Genomic DNA, 18,250 nt, shown 5'->3' on the forward strand with positions numbered 1-18,250 from the left:
ATCATATGTTCCTACTCCTCAGCTGAGATAGTCCACTGAACGTTCTTTTTCCCTTTCTTCAAGCTGTTGTAAAGGAAAACAGCTTGGTCTCCTTTAAAGCCAAATTAAAATTACTCAGAAAACAACAAAACAAAACCTTCTCATCACCGCTTGGGACTGCAGTCTAAAATTAAATGCTGCTCTAGAAATCTCCAGCAGGGCCCCTTCCTCCCCTGCTTTTAAAGCCATGCATTCTGCTCAACTGAACATTAAAATGGAAGTATGATTCTTCTCAACATTTTTTCTGAACGCATGTAAATTTTCACTTTGTAAGAGACCTTAGAGTACCTTCCGCCGTCCCTCAATAATAGTAATAATTAGGGAAAACTATCTAGTGGTAAATAGCCTAACTTTTCTAACGCTATTTAAAAAATACTTCAAAAGTTCCTAAAAGTAAGCATACGTCAAACTTTTTCTTATTTTTTCGTAAGCCAGTGTTATTAAACTGCCATTCATTTTTTAATATTTGATGACTTGCCTTTATACCAGGCCCACATGAATACCTAATGGTTGCCAGAATCCTCTAGATTATTTGGACCCTAAAGTGCAAGTAAAGCCAGCGGGAAATAAACAGCAACGCATTTTATGCTGACTCACTGTTAGGAAGGCTGAAGGGACAGGCTGAGTGTGGGCTGTGGAGTGCCTTTATGGCATGCCTAGAAGGCGGATTCATCCAGGAGGTGACGGGAAAAGGGGTTTGACACAGGGATGTGACATGACGACAGTTGCGAAATTTAGAAAATAAACACGGTCACTTTCAGAAGCAGAACCTCAGGTCTTTACCTGGTCATGATCAATATCTGCATCTCCCGTGATCACAATGCGTTTCTCAATTCTTGTTTCAGATATTCCACCTTTTACAGTCTAAAGGTCATAAACAAAAAGGAGGAAGAGAAAAACAGCACGATTAGAGCATGTTTACACGTAACGAGAGAGAACAGACGGAGCACACCTAGACCGTCTGATCATTGTAAGGCAATGTGTACTGAGCGGGGATGACCATGTTCTAGAAACTTTCTTTTAAAGCTGACAGAGACTCCTATTGTTCAGGCTGTGGCATCCATAAGTATTTCTCAACTGAAGGCAACCTTAAAACTAATTTATCAAGATTAGGGCGAGATTAAGATGGGACACATGCCATTTACTACAAATAGTTCCACTGGGACACTCCGTTACAATTCTCTGAGTTTCTTGACTCCCAATGGGCCAATTTTTGGAAAGAAGAAATAATTGTTTGGTTTATGTAGAGTTAGAAGGAATTCCAACAATTCAGATATCTGTTTTAGGTTTAGGAAACTGCGTGGTATTATAATTTTGACTGCTTGATTCTTGTCATACAAATCCACTGATGATTCTGTTTATCAGTTTAGTGCAATAATGAAAAAAGAGGACTTGGATTTGGTTTAAGATATGGGTAAGATGCGTGAGGGTGACATAAAGGTGTTCATCCATTGTGTGATTTGATTGCGGCTTCTGCATGTGGTTGTGCCTGCAGACGTGCAGCAAGGCTGAACACAGGCTGCATGAGAGGACCGGGGGCAGGAGGGCCTGGGTGAAGTGCGCAGAGTTTCTGGCTTGGAGCAGGTGATAGAGCCTGGAGCCTGATAGAGGCTGAAGAGATCATAAGGCTGGGACATTTTAAACCATGAGCAAATACCACCCAGTCCTGAGAAAGCACACTTCCAGGCCCTACAAGTCTGATAAATTACACACTAAGTCACAAGTGATGGCTCTTTGCTGCAAGAAACAAGGCTTACCACTATCCTTAATAACTGGCTATGCTTTAAAATGAGCACCAATACCACCTTGCACTTGTGTGACATTTTTAATTTACAAAGATTTTTGCTGAAATATGGGGTGAGGAGGGCACAGGGACACGTTTAAGACCTTCAAGCACTAACTAAATGCGAGAGGTAGAAGCAAAGGAAATACTGGCAATAAGGCCAGAAGGAGAACTTTGAGGACGGCAGCTGGCATCAGAGTCACCTGGAGGGCTTCCGAAACACTGCCGGGGTTTCAGCGCGTCTGGAGTGGGGCCTCGGTATCCCCAGGTCCTAACAAGCCCCCAGGTGACGCTGCTGCTGCTCAGCCAGGGACTACACTTTGAGAACCACTGGTCATCTGGTGTTAAACATCTAGGGAATGATGTGGAAGAATGCCCCAAATCAATGTACCAGTATCTTAAATCGACGAGGGAAAATTCACATGATTTGAACAACCTGTTGAAAGTTTGAATGATGGTCCTCATCCACTTGCTTCAGCCAGGAGGGCTTGTCTGTACTTCCCAAACCCGTGCTCCCACCCTTAGGACTCTCTGCTCCTGTAGCTGTCCTAGGTATAGCTATTCATAATGTGTTTTTACCCCCTTGTACTTTACAAAACTGCAATTTGGCTTAAATACATTTGTCAATGGAGCCCAATTTCTTGGATGCTTTAAGTCCAGGCATTTTTATTCCACTGGCACTGTCTGCATATTACTTTGAAGTGTGTATAGGAACAAAGGAACAATTCAGAAAAGGGCCTGTTTGCAATGTACCATCCTCTCCCTAGGATTCCCTTGGATAGCTTTACCTTGGTGATGTGTGTGGTTGTCGTTGTCGACACGGACTCAGATGTGATGGTTTGTGCAGTCAGTAACGTGCCTGAGTCACCACCAGCCCCGCCATCAATCTTTGGATAGTTGGGGGAAAAATACAAAGTAATGCTTAACTTCCATTATGTAGTCAGAGAAGACCCCTCCCCATCGAATATGCATCTTTTAAAATCTTTGCAATTGGCAAGAGCTGCTTTCTTGCCTGTCCTTTACATGTCTATAGTGGTCATTTACTGACCAGGAGATCGGCTGGCATTTAAACAGAGCACAGCAACGGCTAAATGCACGTAGAGAAGCAAACCCCGCGGGAAGAGAGAGAAAAGGACGAATGGAAGTAGAAGGTGTGACTGAAAGTTACAAGGGAGTCTTGAGCGAATCTGACAGACGGCAGTTTGCAGACGCTGGAAAAAGAAACTAGAGAACCAGACGCAGAAGATTCCACAGTGACCAGAGTGCTGAGTTTGTTTTTTAAGCACAGGTGGGTAAAAATAAATAAACGTTTTCTCAGATTACTAAGTAACAGTATATGACTAGGGCACATCAATTTGGGTGATTTGGTTATTTGCTTATCTCTAGTTGATTTTTAAAAACGACATTGTCCCTGTAATAGTTTGTGTGTCGTGAGCGTGTACGTGGGTACATATACTTCAATACGTAAGCATGCACGTGCTCTCTCTCATATCAATATAGATCAGATTTGTACATATCATTTATACCATGTATCAATCCAATGCTTATATCTAAATAGGTTTTAACTTATTTGCTTTGATACTAGAAAAGGTAGAAAGTTCTAGATCGGACCAGGGGAAACAATGAAACAAATTTGCCTCCTGTTTCCTGACACTGACACAAAGAAATAATGGGAAGGTCAAGAGCCTTTCTTACTGTCAGTTAGGAGGACACCTCCCTCGATTTTGGGTCACGCACCTGTATTTCTTTATGAGGGCACTTACCACAGTACAGACACATAAGTGCACGCTCCTCCACCAGCCCCGTTCACGGGAAACCTGCTGACGCTATGTGGGATCTATGCACACACACGGCGGCGTATCTACAATCATTCTGAGGAATGCTTCACACGCACACACATTAAGTCTTTTAAAAAATATTTCAAGAGGGCAAAAATCTGCGATCCTCCACCACAGTACAATCCTACTACAGAACACTAAATTTCTCAGTCGAGAAAATAGAACAAATTTCTAAATAGTTCCATTTTGAAATGAATATTTTCCATTTTTCTGTTACCCTTAAGGTTAGACATCTTTATGCTTATTTCAAATCTTTAAAGAATCAATGTCTGAACACCTAAAATCTGGTCATTATTTAGACACACAGGTTCACGTTTACATAAGAACGATGACATACGTCTCCAGAAAATAATCGCACGTGAAGGAGAAGCACAGATATGTGTGTGTGCGCACGCGTGTGTAGTTGCAAGCAAAAGCGAGCTGACTGGATCGCTCTTCGTGGACCAAGAGGGCAAAAAAAAGCCTAAATTCCACCAATCCACAAATTACCACAGATCTAATAACCTTTGTCAGATGATCTGTTTCCCAAGTGAACATAAACATTCCTGAATACACCAAGTCAGAAATGGCTTATAATGATCTGAACAAGATTCGTGGGCCAGTCCGTGGCCAAGCGGTTAAGTTTGCGCGCTCTGCTTTGGTGGCCCAGGGTTTCACTGGCTCAGATCCTGGGTGCAGACCTAGCGCCGTTCATCAAGCCATGCTGTGGCGGTGTCCCACATAGCACAACCAGAAGGACCTACACCTAGGATATACAACTATGTACTAGGGGACTTTGAGGAAAAGAAGGAAAAAAGAAAAGATTGGTGCTGTGTGTCCTAAATAATCCTGGGTATGTCTCCCCCCTACAATTACTGGGTCACTAACGTGACTGCACTCTCTGTCTCAATCTAAGAAGCAACACGGCAAGTTATGTTGTTGAAGCACAGTTATAAGGTGGAGATACAGGAAGCTACTGGAAGTCAGAAACACGCCAACAACTAGGAGAAGACGGAACGAAAACAGAAGCAGACTAAGTAAAGCAAGAACTCAAACAGTCCGAGTCCAGAGCTTCTGTACCTGCGGAGACTCATATGTGATGGTTTTGGTCTCAGTTTGGACAATAGGGACTTCCTTGGTGGAGATTTCTGTCCTTTGGGAGGCGTCAGAAATGGTTACCATCTCTGTTTTTACCACTGGTGGCTGAGGTGGAAAGGAAGGGAAAAATAAATTCTAGAGGTAATGACGTACCAGTGCTTAATGGAGCCTTCAAAAATCATCATAAGAAATATATTCAAACACACACACGTGCACAAAAGAAAAGAGTAAAAGTAAATAATCTAAAATAAAAGACATAAAAGAGAAACACTTTCCTTCAAACATCATATATATATGTGTGTGTGTGTATATATGAAGAACAAGCTAACATAATGGCTCTCTAAATTATGGTACACTTCAAATTACGACAGTCCCAAATTACTTACATGGCAAGCCTGGTGTACTGTGATATACAAACTTTAGCTTTGGGCAAGTAATGATATAACTGAAAACAAAACAGAATGAACTATGGACGTTACTGCAGTTTACAGACTCCAGGGCTGTGTGAAGGCGCACTGCCTTTTATTGGCACACCAGCTGGTTCAGCTAAGATGTGCTCTTTTCTCCTTGAAGGCTTTTCTGCCCTCTTGACAAGGAGATTCCATTTTCAGAAAGAACATCTTCAAGTATGATTGTTCTCAATTATCCTTGTCTAGAACTTGCAGTGTTTCTTCTGTATTACAGAAGTTAAAATGATACATCTAGAATGACTCCATCATCATTAGATTGCTTTGAACAATTTAAAACATTAAAGAAATGATTCACAGCCTGTTAACATTGTAGTCTGCTGGGCATGTGTGTTTAACAGAACACCAGCCTGTAACACTACCAAAATACTACAGTACTTTCTTTGAAGGAAAATTCCCAAGTGTAATTATTTAAAGAGAAACAATCATATATTAAACGCAGAAAATAATAGTTCAAAGTGTTCAAAGACTCTCAAAATGTCTTCTCTGAAGTGAAACAAAGTTTAAAAGTAACAATAAAACTCCGTTTAATTATTTCAAGACAAAGTCATTTCAAGATTTTCTACCCCATCAAAAAGAGTAAATATGGATAATCCCTACAATGTGGGCACTTAATTTTAGAATCAAGAAAGATTCTCATGGAAATAAACCCTCCCTCAGCATAACTTTAACTCCCAATTCAGAGACACTGCACCCGGTGGCCAAAACTTAATCTAAGAGGAGCACGGAAAGTCCCTTCCTGAAGAGAAAAAGGGAAAGACTCATATCTAACACAGATAACCCAAAAACATAAAATCAACTTGCAAATAATCCAGAATTGACAACAGGACAGAATGAGAAGAGAAGGGGTCCTCCTATTCAACAGTCTAGCCTCCGGCTGCCTAGGAGAGAAAAGTCTTAACAAACCATGGCATCCCTGAGGTCTGAGAACCAAAATCACAGTGGTAGTCTAGAAACACTGTTTTTATCACTGCCCGATGCTGGATTCAGAGCCTGCTACCATTTCTAAAAATCTTAAATTGAACAGAGAATGAGCCAAAAAGTCAAACCCAGTCACGACAACAGCAGCACACACTCACGCTGATCATTTTCAATAAAACATATGCAATTTTCTAATTAAACCAACGAAAAAGGCATTTAGTACGAGGAAGCAGCGCAACTAAAGACAAACAGTTGAAAACATCTGAAACATGCAAAGAAAAATTTGAATGTGAAACGAGAAGGAAAAACCCGATGCGGTTGTGGCAGGAAAGTTTACTCTATCAGGTGACCCAACTGCATAAACCGGATCCAGATCCATAAACCGAGCCGGCAGAACGTCTACACAGCAGTGTTCCCCCTTCCTCCCATGAGAGAGAAAAATCAGCATCTTGCAAAAAAGCTGGAGGAGAGTCGGGAGGACAGAAGGAGAAAGGCAGGTGTTCTCCACCCGAGAAAGAGCTCTAGCGTGCAGCTCCCGCTTGGGACTCTCATTTACCTCGGAACAACAAATAATTTGTGGCAAAACATCAATGTCAACATGAGACACCTCTCCGTTAACTGCATGACGCTGGTCCTCTGCTTCTTCGCTCACGGCTTGCTCAATGGCACCTTCGTTTAGGCTCTTCTCTGCAGGGATCTTGGGGGCAACTACATGCTCCTGGGTCACTGTTTCTACCGAGCTTAGACTGGCCCCCGCCGGGCCTGCACTGGCCGCCGGCACCGGGGCCTCCCTCTCTACTACCTTGGCGGCTCGGCCGGGTTCTTCCTCCACCTCTTCTTCATCCTCCTCTTGCTCCTCCCTGATGGTGCCCTCGGTCACACGGTGGTGGGGCCGGTACTCTCCCACATCCTCCTCCTCGCTCTCACTGCTGCTGCTGCTCTCAGAAGACAGGGAGGTGGAGTCTTTCTGCGTCAGAGGCTCCACCTTACGCCTCTCCCCAGGACCACTCCCAGGTGAGCTCTCTTTACCGTTCACTTCTTCTGGGATTACTCTTTCGTCTTTGTCTTTCCCAACCTCTGCCTGCTGCTTCTCCTCCACTACATTCAGAGTCTCATGTGAACTCTGCACAGAAAAAGATGGATGAGGGAAAATAAAAATATATGAATAAATAAAAACGACGGAAAGCAGAATGAACTGATGGTAGGTTCATGTCATGGAGAAAAACAAAGATGATTATGATGGCTGACTGGAAGGGAAGCGGGGAGAACGTGAGGGGATCAGAAATGTCGGGCAATGGTGTGAACATGGAAAAGGGGAGAACCTTAACAGCATCACTGGCTCCAGTGCAAGGCCCTTCGGACTCGGGAGCACGTTTCTGCGAAACAAAAAGCAACCGAGGACACAAAATCAATAAAGTTTTACCTCAACACCCACCGAAACAAACATCTGACACTGGAAAGACAGAACAGCAAGAATCAACGTCTACAATAACCTTTGCTCAAGGGCACATGAAGGACAGTCCAGACGAATGCAAAAAGCTTACAAAAGGAAACAAAAACACAAAAACAGCCAGCGCCCTCCCAAAGAAATGAAACACTTTATTAGAGTGCCACCTATAAGCTCTACTGTTAGAGTTGAAGAGGTAGGGGAAAAATGGGATTATACCAGAGCTCACTTAGTATTTTAAAGTTTAAATTGCAAAACTTTTAAAACCTATTCAATGAACAGGTTTGATTGTAATCAGACTCCAAAGCTTGGCCTGAAACCGACTCCTAAATGAACAGAGCATTAATGAAATTTCATTTTTTGCTTGCTCATTTAAAAAACAGCTTTAATTGGCAAAATTATAGTTGGTCTCAGATAGCTATTAACATAAAAAATGTCGTTTCAGAAATGGTTATTACCATCCCAAACTGTGTTAGAGATTAGCAAAAGGGATACTGTCACATGACGGGGATATCAGTGATGGCTCTGGTGTTTTCTCTTAGAATTAGCTCCTCCAGTAGCATCTTTGGAAACTGAGAGGAACCCAGTTTGTCGTGTGAGATGCTGATCCCTGGCCCCTGCAGACAGCTGGTCCTGGGAGTAAACTGACTAGTTGAGCAGTTGAGTACCTCACCGTCCAATAAACACCTGTCAACCGGATGCATCGTTCATATAAATGACTATGCTTTGGCATTGACAGCCGGGGTAGAAACATCCTTACAAAGCGATTTGGTTTTAAAGCTTAACAGTTTTCCTTAAACTTATTAAAAAGGCTACTTTACAATGACACAAGCGAAGCCTGGCCAACTTTTTGACATTCAGGTGGCATCAGAGCCTGTGATCTAACTTCAAAACAACCCAGCTCGAGAGAGTAGCCGCCTGATGCAAGACGGGCCCTCCATGCTGAATGGAGCTGGCATGGGGCCTCTGAACCCCCCGGCAAAAGAAGACACAAACTGGGTTGGAGCTGTTTCCTATGACAGAGAGCAGGATTGCTTGTTTATCTGCCCCAGCGACGAGGACAGTCATGAGCAAAGGGTCCTAGAGGGCATGCTTCTTGGTGGTGCCTATCAACGCAGACTCACACCCTCTCTGATCTGTGCTGTTATTCTCAGATGCACAGTAGGGGCACGTGTTCATTGCTCAAAATTAATACCATGTAAATCATGTTATTCACAGAACAAGAAAGCCACCTTTCCGGTTTTATTGAAAACCCAGAGGTTTCAGATACTTAAACTGGAAAACGGAATCTATTTTGATAAATAAGTAACATTTAACGGAACTTTTATAAACTTGTTTATAAATAAAGATATCCAGTGATCAGAACACTTCTAAAGCAGACATTTCGTTATTATGGCAGGTCAGTGAATTATTCTTATTACTTAACCTCAAATGGCCACATGGGTTCTGCCCAAGTTCAGGAAATCTCTCAGGGTCATTCCAAAAAATGAAAATAATTATTTCATTGAGTATGGCAGGCACTTCAAATTTTTCCACATAAGCAGAACTTTTAAAATAACAAGCTATCGGAAGATGCCTGAAAGACCTCTAGACTTTGAAAATTTTTTTGCAAAACATACTTCTTCATACTTCAACATACTCCAACCAAGCTTCTCGTTGGTTGAGGGCTTCCCTGCACATAACAGTTCAGAATCTGGGCCTCAGTGGTTTAAATGACTCTCTGAATTTGGGCAGGTTTTTTGAAAGGGGACCCAAAGAATCAGGAGAAACATCCAATCTGTACGTTTTTCTCATATCCAAGTTCAGTCATTATTTCTTGAATGTTTCTCCCGGTAAGTTAATTTCACCAATGAAAGCACTGGAGAGAAGGGTTCTTAAATATTCAAAAAATAAGAATCACTCTCGTATGTGGCTTTTAAAAACAGGGGAAACAAAGTAAAATGCACCTCAGGCGACTGTGAGGAGGGCGAGGAAGCAAGCCTTTCAGAAGGGGCACTAGAGTTCACAACAGCGCCCTCTGCTGTCCGAGTGGTGGCTGGGGTGAAGGTGGCTCTCACGCCATCAGAAAAGCCCTTTTCACTAAACAAAATTGATGTTATCTCCTCTTCTAGGCTCTGGAGAGGTCAGAAAAGGAAGAGCAAAGAATTAGCAATAAGGCAGAACAGACAGCAGTGACCTATTGAGAAAAAGGAAGGGTTACACGAGAAAGAATCTCAGAACAGCATAAGTTTGAAAGGAAGGCGAGGGTTCTGGAGGATTCTGTGGCAGGCGTGTGTGACGGTTGGCCTGAATGCCAGCTTTCCGCCCTGCTGGAGAATCCTGGACAGCTCTAACCTACGGACTCAAACTGCTTGATTATCACTGAAACTGAGCACGACCGACCGCCTACCTATCAAACACCCTCGTGCCTTCCTGAGGGCGCTCCTCGCATGAGCCTCCTGCACTTGCACTTTCAGTGGCCTCCACACTCGTGATACTAATGCCCGTGTTAGAGCTCAGGGCACTCAACCCTCCTGCCTCCAGCGCCCTTCCTTCCCCAGGAGCTCTGGGCTTTGCCAAGTGGGTCATCTCTCTGACATCCACTTAACAGTCCACATTTCGTGTAGGGCCTCCCCTAAGTGTTCTCATCCCTTCTCACACCACTTCAGCTGTACAACTAGCACCCTGACAGCAACCTTCAGACGCGCTAAATATGCCACGGAGGGAAGAATAGTACTTTTTTCCCCCCAATATGAAACAGGTAAAGAAAACAATTCTAAATAGGAAGACAAACCCAGAGGGGAAAACTCAGTGAGCAAGCTGAAAACCAGGTGTTCCTGAAAAACTATTAAGGCAAATTTCACCTTCACATCTCTGGGCCTTAAACGAGGTCCCTAATCTGCCCGAGGGCATGACAGGAAAGCTGGGGACTGTCCCAGGGACCTGGATGCCAAGAGTAGAGTCATCAGGAAGCTCCCCTCATGTCAGAAGTGTGCAGGAATACTTCCTAAGAACCCAGACTGCTCAGGGATCTTAAACAGACAAATAATGAGTGAGAGATGACATTTCTGGGATTTTCCCTGGGACAGTACGCTGAGAGCAAGGAGCAGGGACAAGGTGGGTGAGGTAGGTAAGCACTTGCAATATTCAGGAGAAAAAAAGCTGTGGACTAATCAGCTTAATTACCATCTCCATCATTAGACACACCATCCCTAGCGGTCGGGTGGGTGGAGGAGGTGTCCTTCCTGGTAAGAGATCCCTGGGGAGTTTAAGTAAGTGCCATGCATTGGATTATTCAATAAAATATTTTCAAAAGTACCTTAAAATTGTATTCTATGTAATCTCCATGAGACTCATGAGAGGATATTTCATACAAGTTTAAGAACGTCATAAATATCACAATCCGTAAGAGGATGTAGAAGACAGTTATTTAAGACTAAATGATTTGATTTCCAATTTCTTCTCTACTCTCAAAATCATTCATATTCAAACTGAAGCTGTTTTGAAAGTTCAACATATTTATTTTTAAAGAAACTCTTACTTATTTTTAATCTATAAAACCCTCATATAGAAATTTAGAAAATGTGGTCAAATTATACTCGTGCATAGTTTTTTATCTTACATTTCATTAAAAATCACAATTTAAAGATAATCAAGAAGCCCTGTAGGGGCCGGCCCAGTGGCACAGAGGTTAAGTTTGTACGTTCCGCTTCTCAGCGGTCCGGGGTTCGCCGGTTCGGATCCGGGGTGCGGACATGGCACTGCTTGGCACGCCATGATGTCACAGGCATCCCACATATAAAGTAGAGGAAGATGGGCACGGATGTTAGCTCAGGGCCAGACTTCCTCAGCAAAAATAGGAGGATTGGCAGCAGTTAGCTCAGGGCTAATTTTCCTCAAAAAAAAAAAAGAAACCCTGTAAAATCAGTAGCAAAAAAAAGACAGAAATTTGAAAGATATTCTGTTAAAAGTCAAAACACTCCAGTAGACTTAACTGCTCACATGCTTTCAACTTAGTGATATGTTAATGGGGGGAGTCGGGGAGAGATACAACATAAGTGATCAATAAAAAGGTTTGCTGGGTGAATGGATGAATGGCTGATTGCAGTTACAAGAATCCATATGTACGTCAAATAAGTAAATATTTTCCTGCAGGGGCTGGAGAGGAAAAGAACAAGAAAAAAAACAGTAACTTCAAGGGCAGACAAACCATTTTGGACCTTAACAGTGGGTCAATTCCAGGTTTAAATTTCACCTAACATTTTAATGTAACTTCTATAACCATGAACGAATGAACAGGTTTTATTGTATACGGTTTATATTATACAGTCCTAAGCCATGACATCCAGAAAAATGATAATTTTAAACATCCTCACTGAAATTCCAAAGTTTCCTACTGCCAAAAAGTCTAAGTACATCAATTTAAATTGATCAAATGACGCCATTTGTCTTGATTTCAGAGGATAAATTTTCAAAACTACTAGTATTCCAAGCATATGATATTACAGTCATGATTTTACACACTGAGTCTGACTGGCTTTGGATTTCAGGCTAACCTTCCAAGTATATAAACATGCCACTTGGTGTGGCTTTATGACACTATCTTTCTCCTTTGCAGCGTTTTGGAAATATTTCATCTCAACTAGACCTCAAATTCCTTTAGGGGAAGGCTTTGGCTTCCATTAATTGCCTCCTCCCCAACCCCACTGTATGTTCCAATGAATAACACTCTCTACTGATTAACAAAATCAGACTTTGTGGAAGGGAAACACTTTTTCCCTATTTCTGATCTCTGCTCTCATTCATACACACCAGTGGGATCTCTGTCAGACCCATGGGATTATGTCTCTGAGCAGCTTAAAGCTCTCCAATGGCTTCCCATCTCTCTATAATACAATTCCAAACCGTTAATGTGGTCTTTAAGATGCTGACAGCATCTGGGGTCTGACCTCTGATTTTCCTAAGCCCTTGTCATTTGGTGTTTCGGTTCCTTAAACTGGTTCCTGTCTTAGGGCTGCTGCATCTGCTCTTCCTCATACATGGAAAGATCTTCACACGTCTGCCTCCTCAGCATTAAGGTCTCGACTCAACTGCCATCTCTTCCTGATCACAGTGGCAGAGCACCGCCTTCCCAATCACCTCCTAACACAACACTGTATTTCATCTTCTAACGCTTACTTCTTAGTACCCCAAATTGTCTAATTACTAATTTACATGTCTGCCATCTCCTCCACTAGACTCTAGGCACTCCAGTTCCAGCAAGTAAAGGTTGACCAGCTGGCTAAGCGAAATCAGTAGAAACAGAAGAACGAGAAGGTAAAAGCAATGGAGAGCCGGCTTCCTTAGTAATGCCAGGGACTTCAGACACGCAGGAGCACAGAGAGAGATCTGATGGGCTGCTAGGGCACACCAAAATCTTCTATCCCATTCAAAATCTCAAAAATGAAAATGCAAAAGCTTTCCAAATGAAATTAGTAAACCAGTAACCTAAATCACACGTAACTTGTTATTTTAACTCCACCACGCTTCGTCTAAGTGTTGCATAAACAGCGCATTTTCACATGAAATCATGGTTTCCTGTCAGCCACAAACATCAAAATTGGGGGCCACTTATCACCTAAATCAGTTGATATGTCCGCATTTCAAATTGTGGATTTTCAAATAAAGTACTTCTGCAGTATGGTGCTTCTCACCTAATGATCCTACGTTTCTATATATGGAGACAACTTTTTAAACACTCAAACAATTATTTCAAAAAAATTTTAGGTTGATACATAAGAAAAAAGGAGAAATCTTCTGGCTGTGGACAGAAATAAAAGAAAAAGGGAACAAGCAAGAATAGATCCAAGGATTCAAGGTGAACACCTTGTCTGCCTCCTGGGCTGTTTCTTCGACTGTCCGTGTTGCCACCATCTGATGCTTCTCCTTCGTGGATAAAATATCCTTGAAAAGATGGTCTCCTTTTCTCTATTGTTTCAAACAATAGACATAATCAACAAATAAGACAAGCACGTCACATCTATAGCAGCACAAACATGAAACGACGGCGTGGGTCAGCAGGACAGACCAGATGAAGCAGGACAGAAAGGGAGGCGAATGTCTGAACATGTCATCAGACACTGCTTCTACAGAAAACACAACACTCTAGGGTCAGGTGCCGAAATATGGACATTAGTATCTTCAGAAAATCTGAAAACAAGAATTTAAGTGGTATACAGCTTGCCATGGTGTTTTAAATCTTAACATTGTCAAAAGTTGTTTCTTCAGTTCAACATCTATCTTTTGCTCATCTTTTCTAAAAAAGCTATTTCCCTTTCACTGTCACAAACTTAAGAAAATTAAAGAACTAACACTTTGCTTTTTAAGAAAAGGTGACTAAAAATAGCATGAGACTCTCGGAATCAAATGCCTACAACTGGGTAGCATGCAAGCCAGACTAGATGATGAACTGAGGGAGAAGAGAGGGGCATAAGGAAGAGAGAAGGATGAAACTGTACGATCACACCTTTATACACTTTCAAAAACTGCGGACGAAGTAATGTACGCTCACTATCTCCTCAAGCAGGATCAACGAGCCCACGGAAGCTCTTGGGTGACAATAGGAGAGACTTTGGAGCGTCAGAAAAGAACAGACGTAGATGGAACTGAATGGAGAAACAGTCTGAGAATACACTCTAAAGGCAATACTTATATTGGTGGCAGGGAGAAATAAACCATGGAAAGAAAAAGAATGAGTTTGGAAAGATGTTATGGTTGAAAATGTTTTTCAAGCATGAGTCTACATTTCATTACTACAAACTTTCAGTATTTAGTTGCACGATATAACATTTTGCACATTTTCAACAGGGCTCATCAGTCTTCAAAGCTACGTTTAACTCCTTATCTGCACTGTAATTATCTTAAACCATCCTAAATATGGTCTATATTCCTGCATCCTTTTAATCATTAATTAATTACTATGTAAATTCTTTATTTCAGAAGTCAATAAATGAAAAAGTTTATTAAATACAATATAATGTCAATTTCTAAGTCACCCTATATAACAATTCATTGCTACTAACTTACTTGTGCAAAATAGTGAAATTATTCTGAAACTATTTCAAAAGTATTTTGAAACTCAATTTACCTTAGAACTAGATCAACATATATTACCTTGTTAATAAATATTTAGTATTTAAAAATTGTTAGCAATGACATTAAAAAAAACCCTGAAATGGGAACATGTTGTAACTTCCTGAGAATTGACATAATAGATTAGCAACCTGAGTTTTACTGAAGAGCTGGATCAGACATACAGCCAACAAAGAGCTAGTGACATACCCCTTGTGTCTGTAGGGACAGAGGTGTGATACGTCGTTTTTCCCATTCATTGGGGCGCGGCTCAGGTGTGGATTCCATAAAATTGCGCTTGAGTTCACTAATGCTAGCCTGATGTCTCAGAATGTCCTCCTGGGCCTTATCCAGGTCCTAGCAATATGTAACGTAATAAAGGGGGAAATCCAAAAGGAAAAAACCCAGCAGGACAAAAATAAAAAATAAAACCAAAAAATAAGACACAGCAAACGTATGATTCAAAAAACACAGTAAAGCAAGAAAAATGCCAAGTCTCAAAAGCCATGTTATCACCTATGAATACGAGTTCATCAAAATTTGAAAATGAAGCCAATGTGCAATTTTTTTATGATTCACATTTTAAAGGGTTCTAATTTCTTCTGTTGAGAATTTTTTAAGGAATAACTATTTACATTATTAGAAGGAAGCCATGGAACTAATACTCAAAACGGCTAATAACCCATCTTTCTAATAGTTGGATTTGAAATGCAGCCTATGACTTTGTTCCTGCAAATTGACCTTTCTGATTAGGGCTACTTGCTTTCTGTGAACACAGTACATCAAGCAAAAATAGAGAAAGGGGGATGCAGAAGCACTTTTGGCCTGACAGGAAAGCCAATCCAGGATCATCCAAAAAAACAAAGGAAAAAAAAAGGGAAAACAAGGATGGACTTTTTTCAAGAAATTTCAGCGGTGGATTTTAACCCTTAAGGAATAAAAATGCCAGTTTCCAGAGGCTGCGTCTGTTTGGCTTCTCTGTAAAATAAGTGAACCTCATGCTGGTTTCATGTACTCGCCGAGCACAAACGTGGAGCCCAGCCACCCCACACACCAAATGGTCCTTACACAGACAAAGACGCAAGGAAAACTACCAGGTCCATTTTCACTGGAGTAGGCCTTGACAAATGGTATCTGTGGGAATTTTTAAGTTGGGCCTGATAAATAGTAATTCTGGGAATAAAAGGTAATTATTGTTCAGGAAATGGTTTTAACTAAATTTTAAATGTTTTCCTACATTCCAAAAATCATGGGGCCACGTGTGGATCACAGCCTTCATCCCACTCCCAGAGGGACAGGTCATGCATCTGAAAAAATTAGATATTCCATATTCATGCACAAGCATAGTAGCTCATCGAGGAGCTTCTATAGCCATTTGCAAAAACTCACGAAAATCTAAAAATCTTTGCATGGCATGGAAAAACGACTGTGGCTTGAGATCAGGCACATTTCTTGCATTTCTTCAAAGCAATGTTATGTATTACACTTTAGAGCATTTTAGTAAGTTATGCAAAAATACATTTCCAACAGTTATCAAAGCTGCCAAAAGCAACCAAACAGATTAGTCAGATTACTGAGCATTGCAGTTCTCCACTGAATACACTGCCACGTACCACCCTAAAATAAGAAGGAAAAAAAAACTGTTCTCGTGTGACACGGGGAATAGATTTTACATTCCTAATTGGGTGACTAGGCTTTCTTTTCTTTTTTTTTTTTATACTTTCTCTCTTTCATTTATTTTTTCTTTTTTATCAAAAAAAATCCCATTAATTAGCTACCCTCAAACGGAATACTTGAAGTAGACCACATTCTAATTGCACGGATTTTAGTGCCATTCCCCTACTTTCAAAAAAAACAAAAAACAAAAAAACAAAACACTGTGGACACAGTCCGACAGTAAACTGACTTAATGCCAGATCAACAAAGATCTGTTCTGGTTAATGTACATTCAGGATGGATCATGTTACTTCAGATTCCAGGTCCTGGAAATAACCCATCAGGAGAGAGTAAGTTACTTGTAGAACGACTTCAAGATTAATGGATAAAAGCTTTATTCATTTGATTGGACACAACTTTTTTTCCCAGTTGTCACTTTGAGAACTTCCAGTAGATAGTCTCCTATCCAAGCCACTTTCAACATACAAAGTTGGACGGGTCTCATGCACGCCCGAGCGGAATCTCCCCCATGCACATCATGCACTTGTGCTTGAAGACAGCTGCCAGCCAGCCTGTGCGTGACCTCCCGTCCATAGCAGCCTGGCAGCCATTAGGACAGTTGTTTTCTTAAATTATACAAACCTCCAACATTAAATTGCTATGTCTGACATAAATATTATCCCCTTCTACTCTCAAGGAATTTTTCTGTGAAATTAAATCACACACAGGAGAAAAGGCAAATAAACAACAGTGTATCAATCAGCAAGCACCAGAAATGACTGAGCTGGACAGTCTAAGACGTTAAAATAAAGGAGTAATAAAAATCTTAAGAACCTAAAGCCACAACAAGCAAAACTCAGAAATAAACCCTGAAAGTGCGTCACCCCACACACAATAATGACGGCAGGCAGCAGCCACCAGATGTTTAACTTTGGAGAAACATATCCACCTCCTCCTGCTGTGTTTCCTCTTCTTCCATCTTCACCTGAAAAGTCACACAGCAAACGGCTGGAGAGAGGAGGAGGACTGGTGGAAACTCCGCATCGGTGCAAAGAGGCTGGACTGGACCGTGAATGCTGGGCCAGCATCACCAGCCTTCTCTGTGCGGCCCTCAGAGGATGAGGAACAGTGAGCCTGTTTGTCTTTCTTCACCTACAGTGTCGTATAAATGATGGAAATGCTCCTTTGCAAAGGTGGAATGGAGAATGGAAGCTTCACTCTTTCTCAGTCCCTACATTACGGGCTGCTTTGGAATGTTTTTTTACTCAGGAATGAAAATATGAGAGTGTAAAAATGGCATAATTCAATCTGTTCTAATTTGATCAACTAGTGATGAGGGCAAAGTATAATGATGTAAAACTTGTCTTTCCCTTTACATCAGGGACAAATGTTTACCCCGTTATTCAGTTTTTTAACCGAGATTTCTTTCCTTGGGGGGAAAACTGGTTTATTTTGCTTTATCCATGTTAAAATAGTGGGTATTTTAAAAGGCTCTTTGAAAAATAGCTACTTTTCTTTCATAAAATTCTTTAAACAATAGTTTTTTATAGTTGGACAATTCTTAGTATCTAATGACCCAAAAGAATGAATCTGTAAATTTAAAACTAACATAAATACTGATGACTACTGACTCAAGGAAAGGAATGGCAAGAAAAAGAATATGGAACCTGATACAGAAGGAAAACAGCTTAACCTTTACAGCCAGATCACAGATGACATGTTGTTTTCCTTCTTCAGTGGAATGACAGTGTCAAATCTGAGAGTTCAAAATGCTTTGTTTTTTAACCATTCAAGTATTTTGGGAGGCAAGCAGGAAGCTCCAAGAATCTTTTTATCAGAAGGCAAAAATGAGACACAGCCACTCAACAATGTGTTAAGAACCATCTTCCAATTCCTTGGCCAACACTTAATTCTCTAAAATGTCAATCTTTGG

General features: G+C 41.2%; 1 protein-coding gene across 42 annotated transcripts in view; it reads right to left on the bottom strand.

Annotated features, from left to right (window-relative positions):
• Positions 1-18,250, bottom strand: part of EPB41L2 (erythrocyte membrane protein band 4.1 like 2) — a 221,763-nt gene that overhangs the window by 20,427 nt on the left and 183,086 nt on the right. For 8 of the 42 annotated variants that reach the window (XM_014847705.3, XM_044754976.2, XM_070496504.1 and 5 more), the window contains exons 13-21: positions 16,960-17,022; positions 14,872-15,018; positions 13,417-13,518; positions 9,519-9,686; positions 7,448-7,501; positions 6,682-7,248; positions 4,720-4,842; positions 2,611-2,709; positions 823-903 (exon numbers count right to left, since the gene is read on the bottom strand). In XM_014847705.3, coding sequence (XP_014703191.3) covers positions 823-903; positions 2,611-2,709; positions 4,720-4,842; positions 6,682-7,248; positions 7,448-7,501; positions 9,519-9,686; positions 13,417-13,518; positions 14,872-15,018; positions 16,960-17,022 — 1,404 coding nt within the window. The remainder of the gene's footprint in view (positions 1-822; positions 904-2,610; positions 2,710-4,719; positions 4,843-6,681; positions 7,249-7,447; positions 7,502-9,518; positions 9,687-13,416; positions 13,519-14,871; positions 15,019-16,959; positions 17,023-18,250) is intronic. The other 34 variants (XM_044754985.2, XM_070496518.1, XM_070496521.1 and 31 more) reach the window with 14 other exon arrangements.

The sequence above is a fragment of the Equus asinus genome, chromosome 24 (genome assembly GCF_041296235.1).
Source record: "Equus asinus isolate D_3611 breed Donkey chromosome 24, EquAss-T2T_v2, whole genome shotgun sequence".
Taxonomy (NCBI): Eukaryota; Metazoa; Chordata; class Mammalia; order Perissodactyla; family Equidae; genus Equus; species Equus asinus.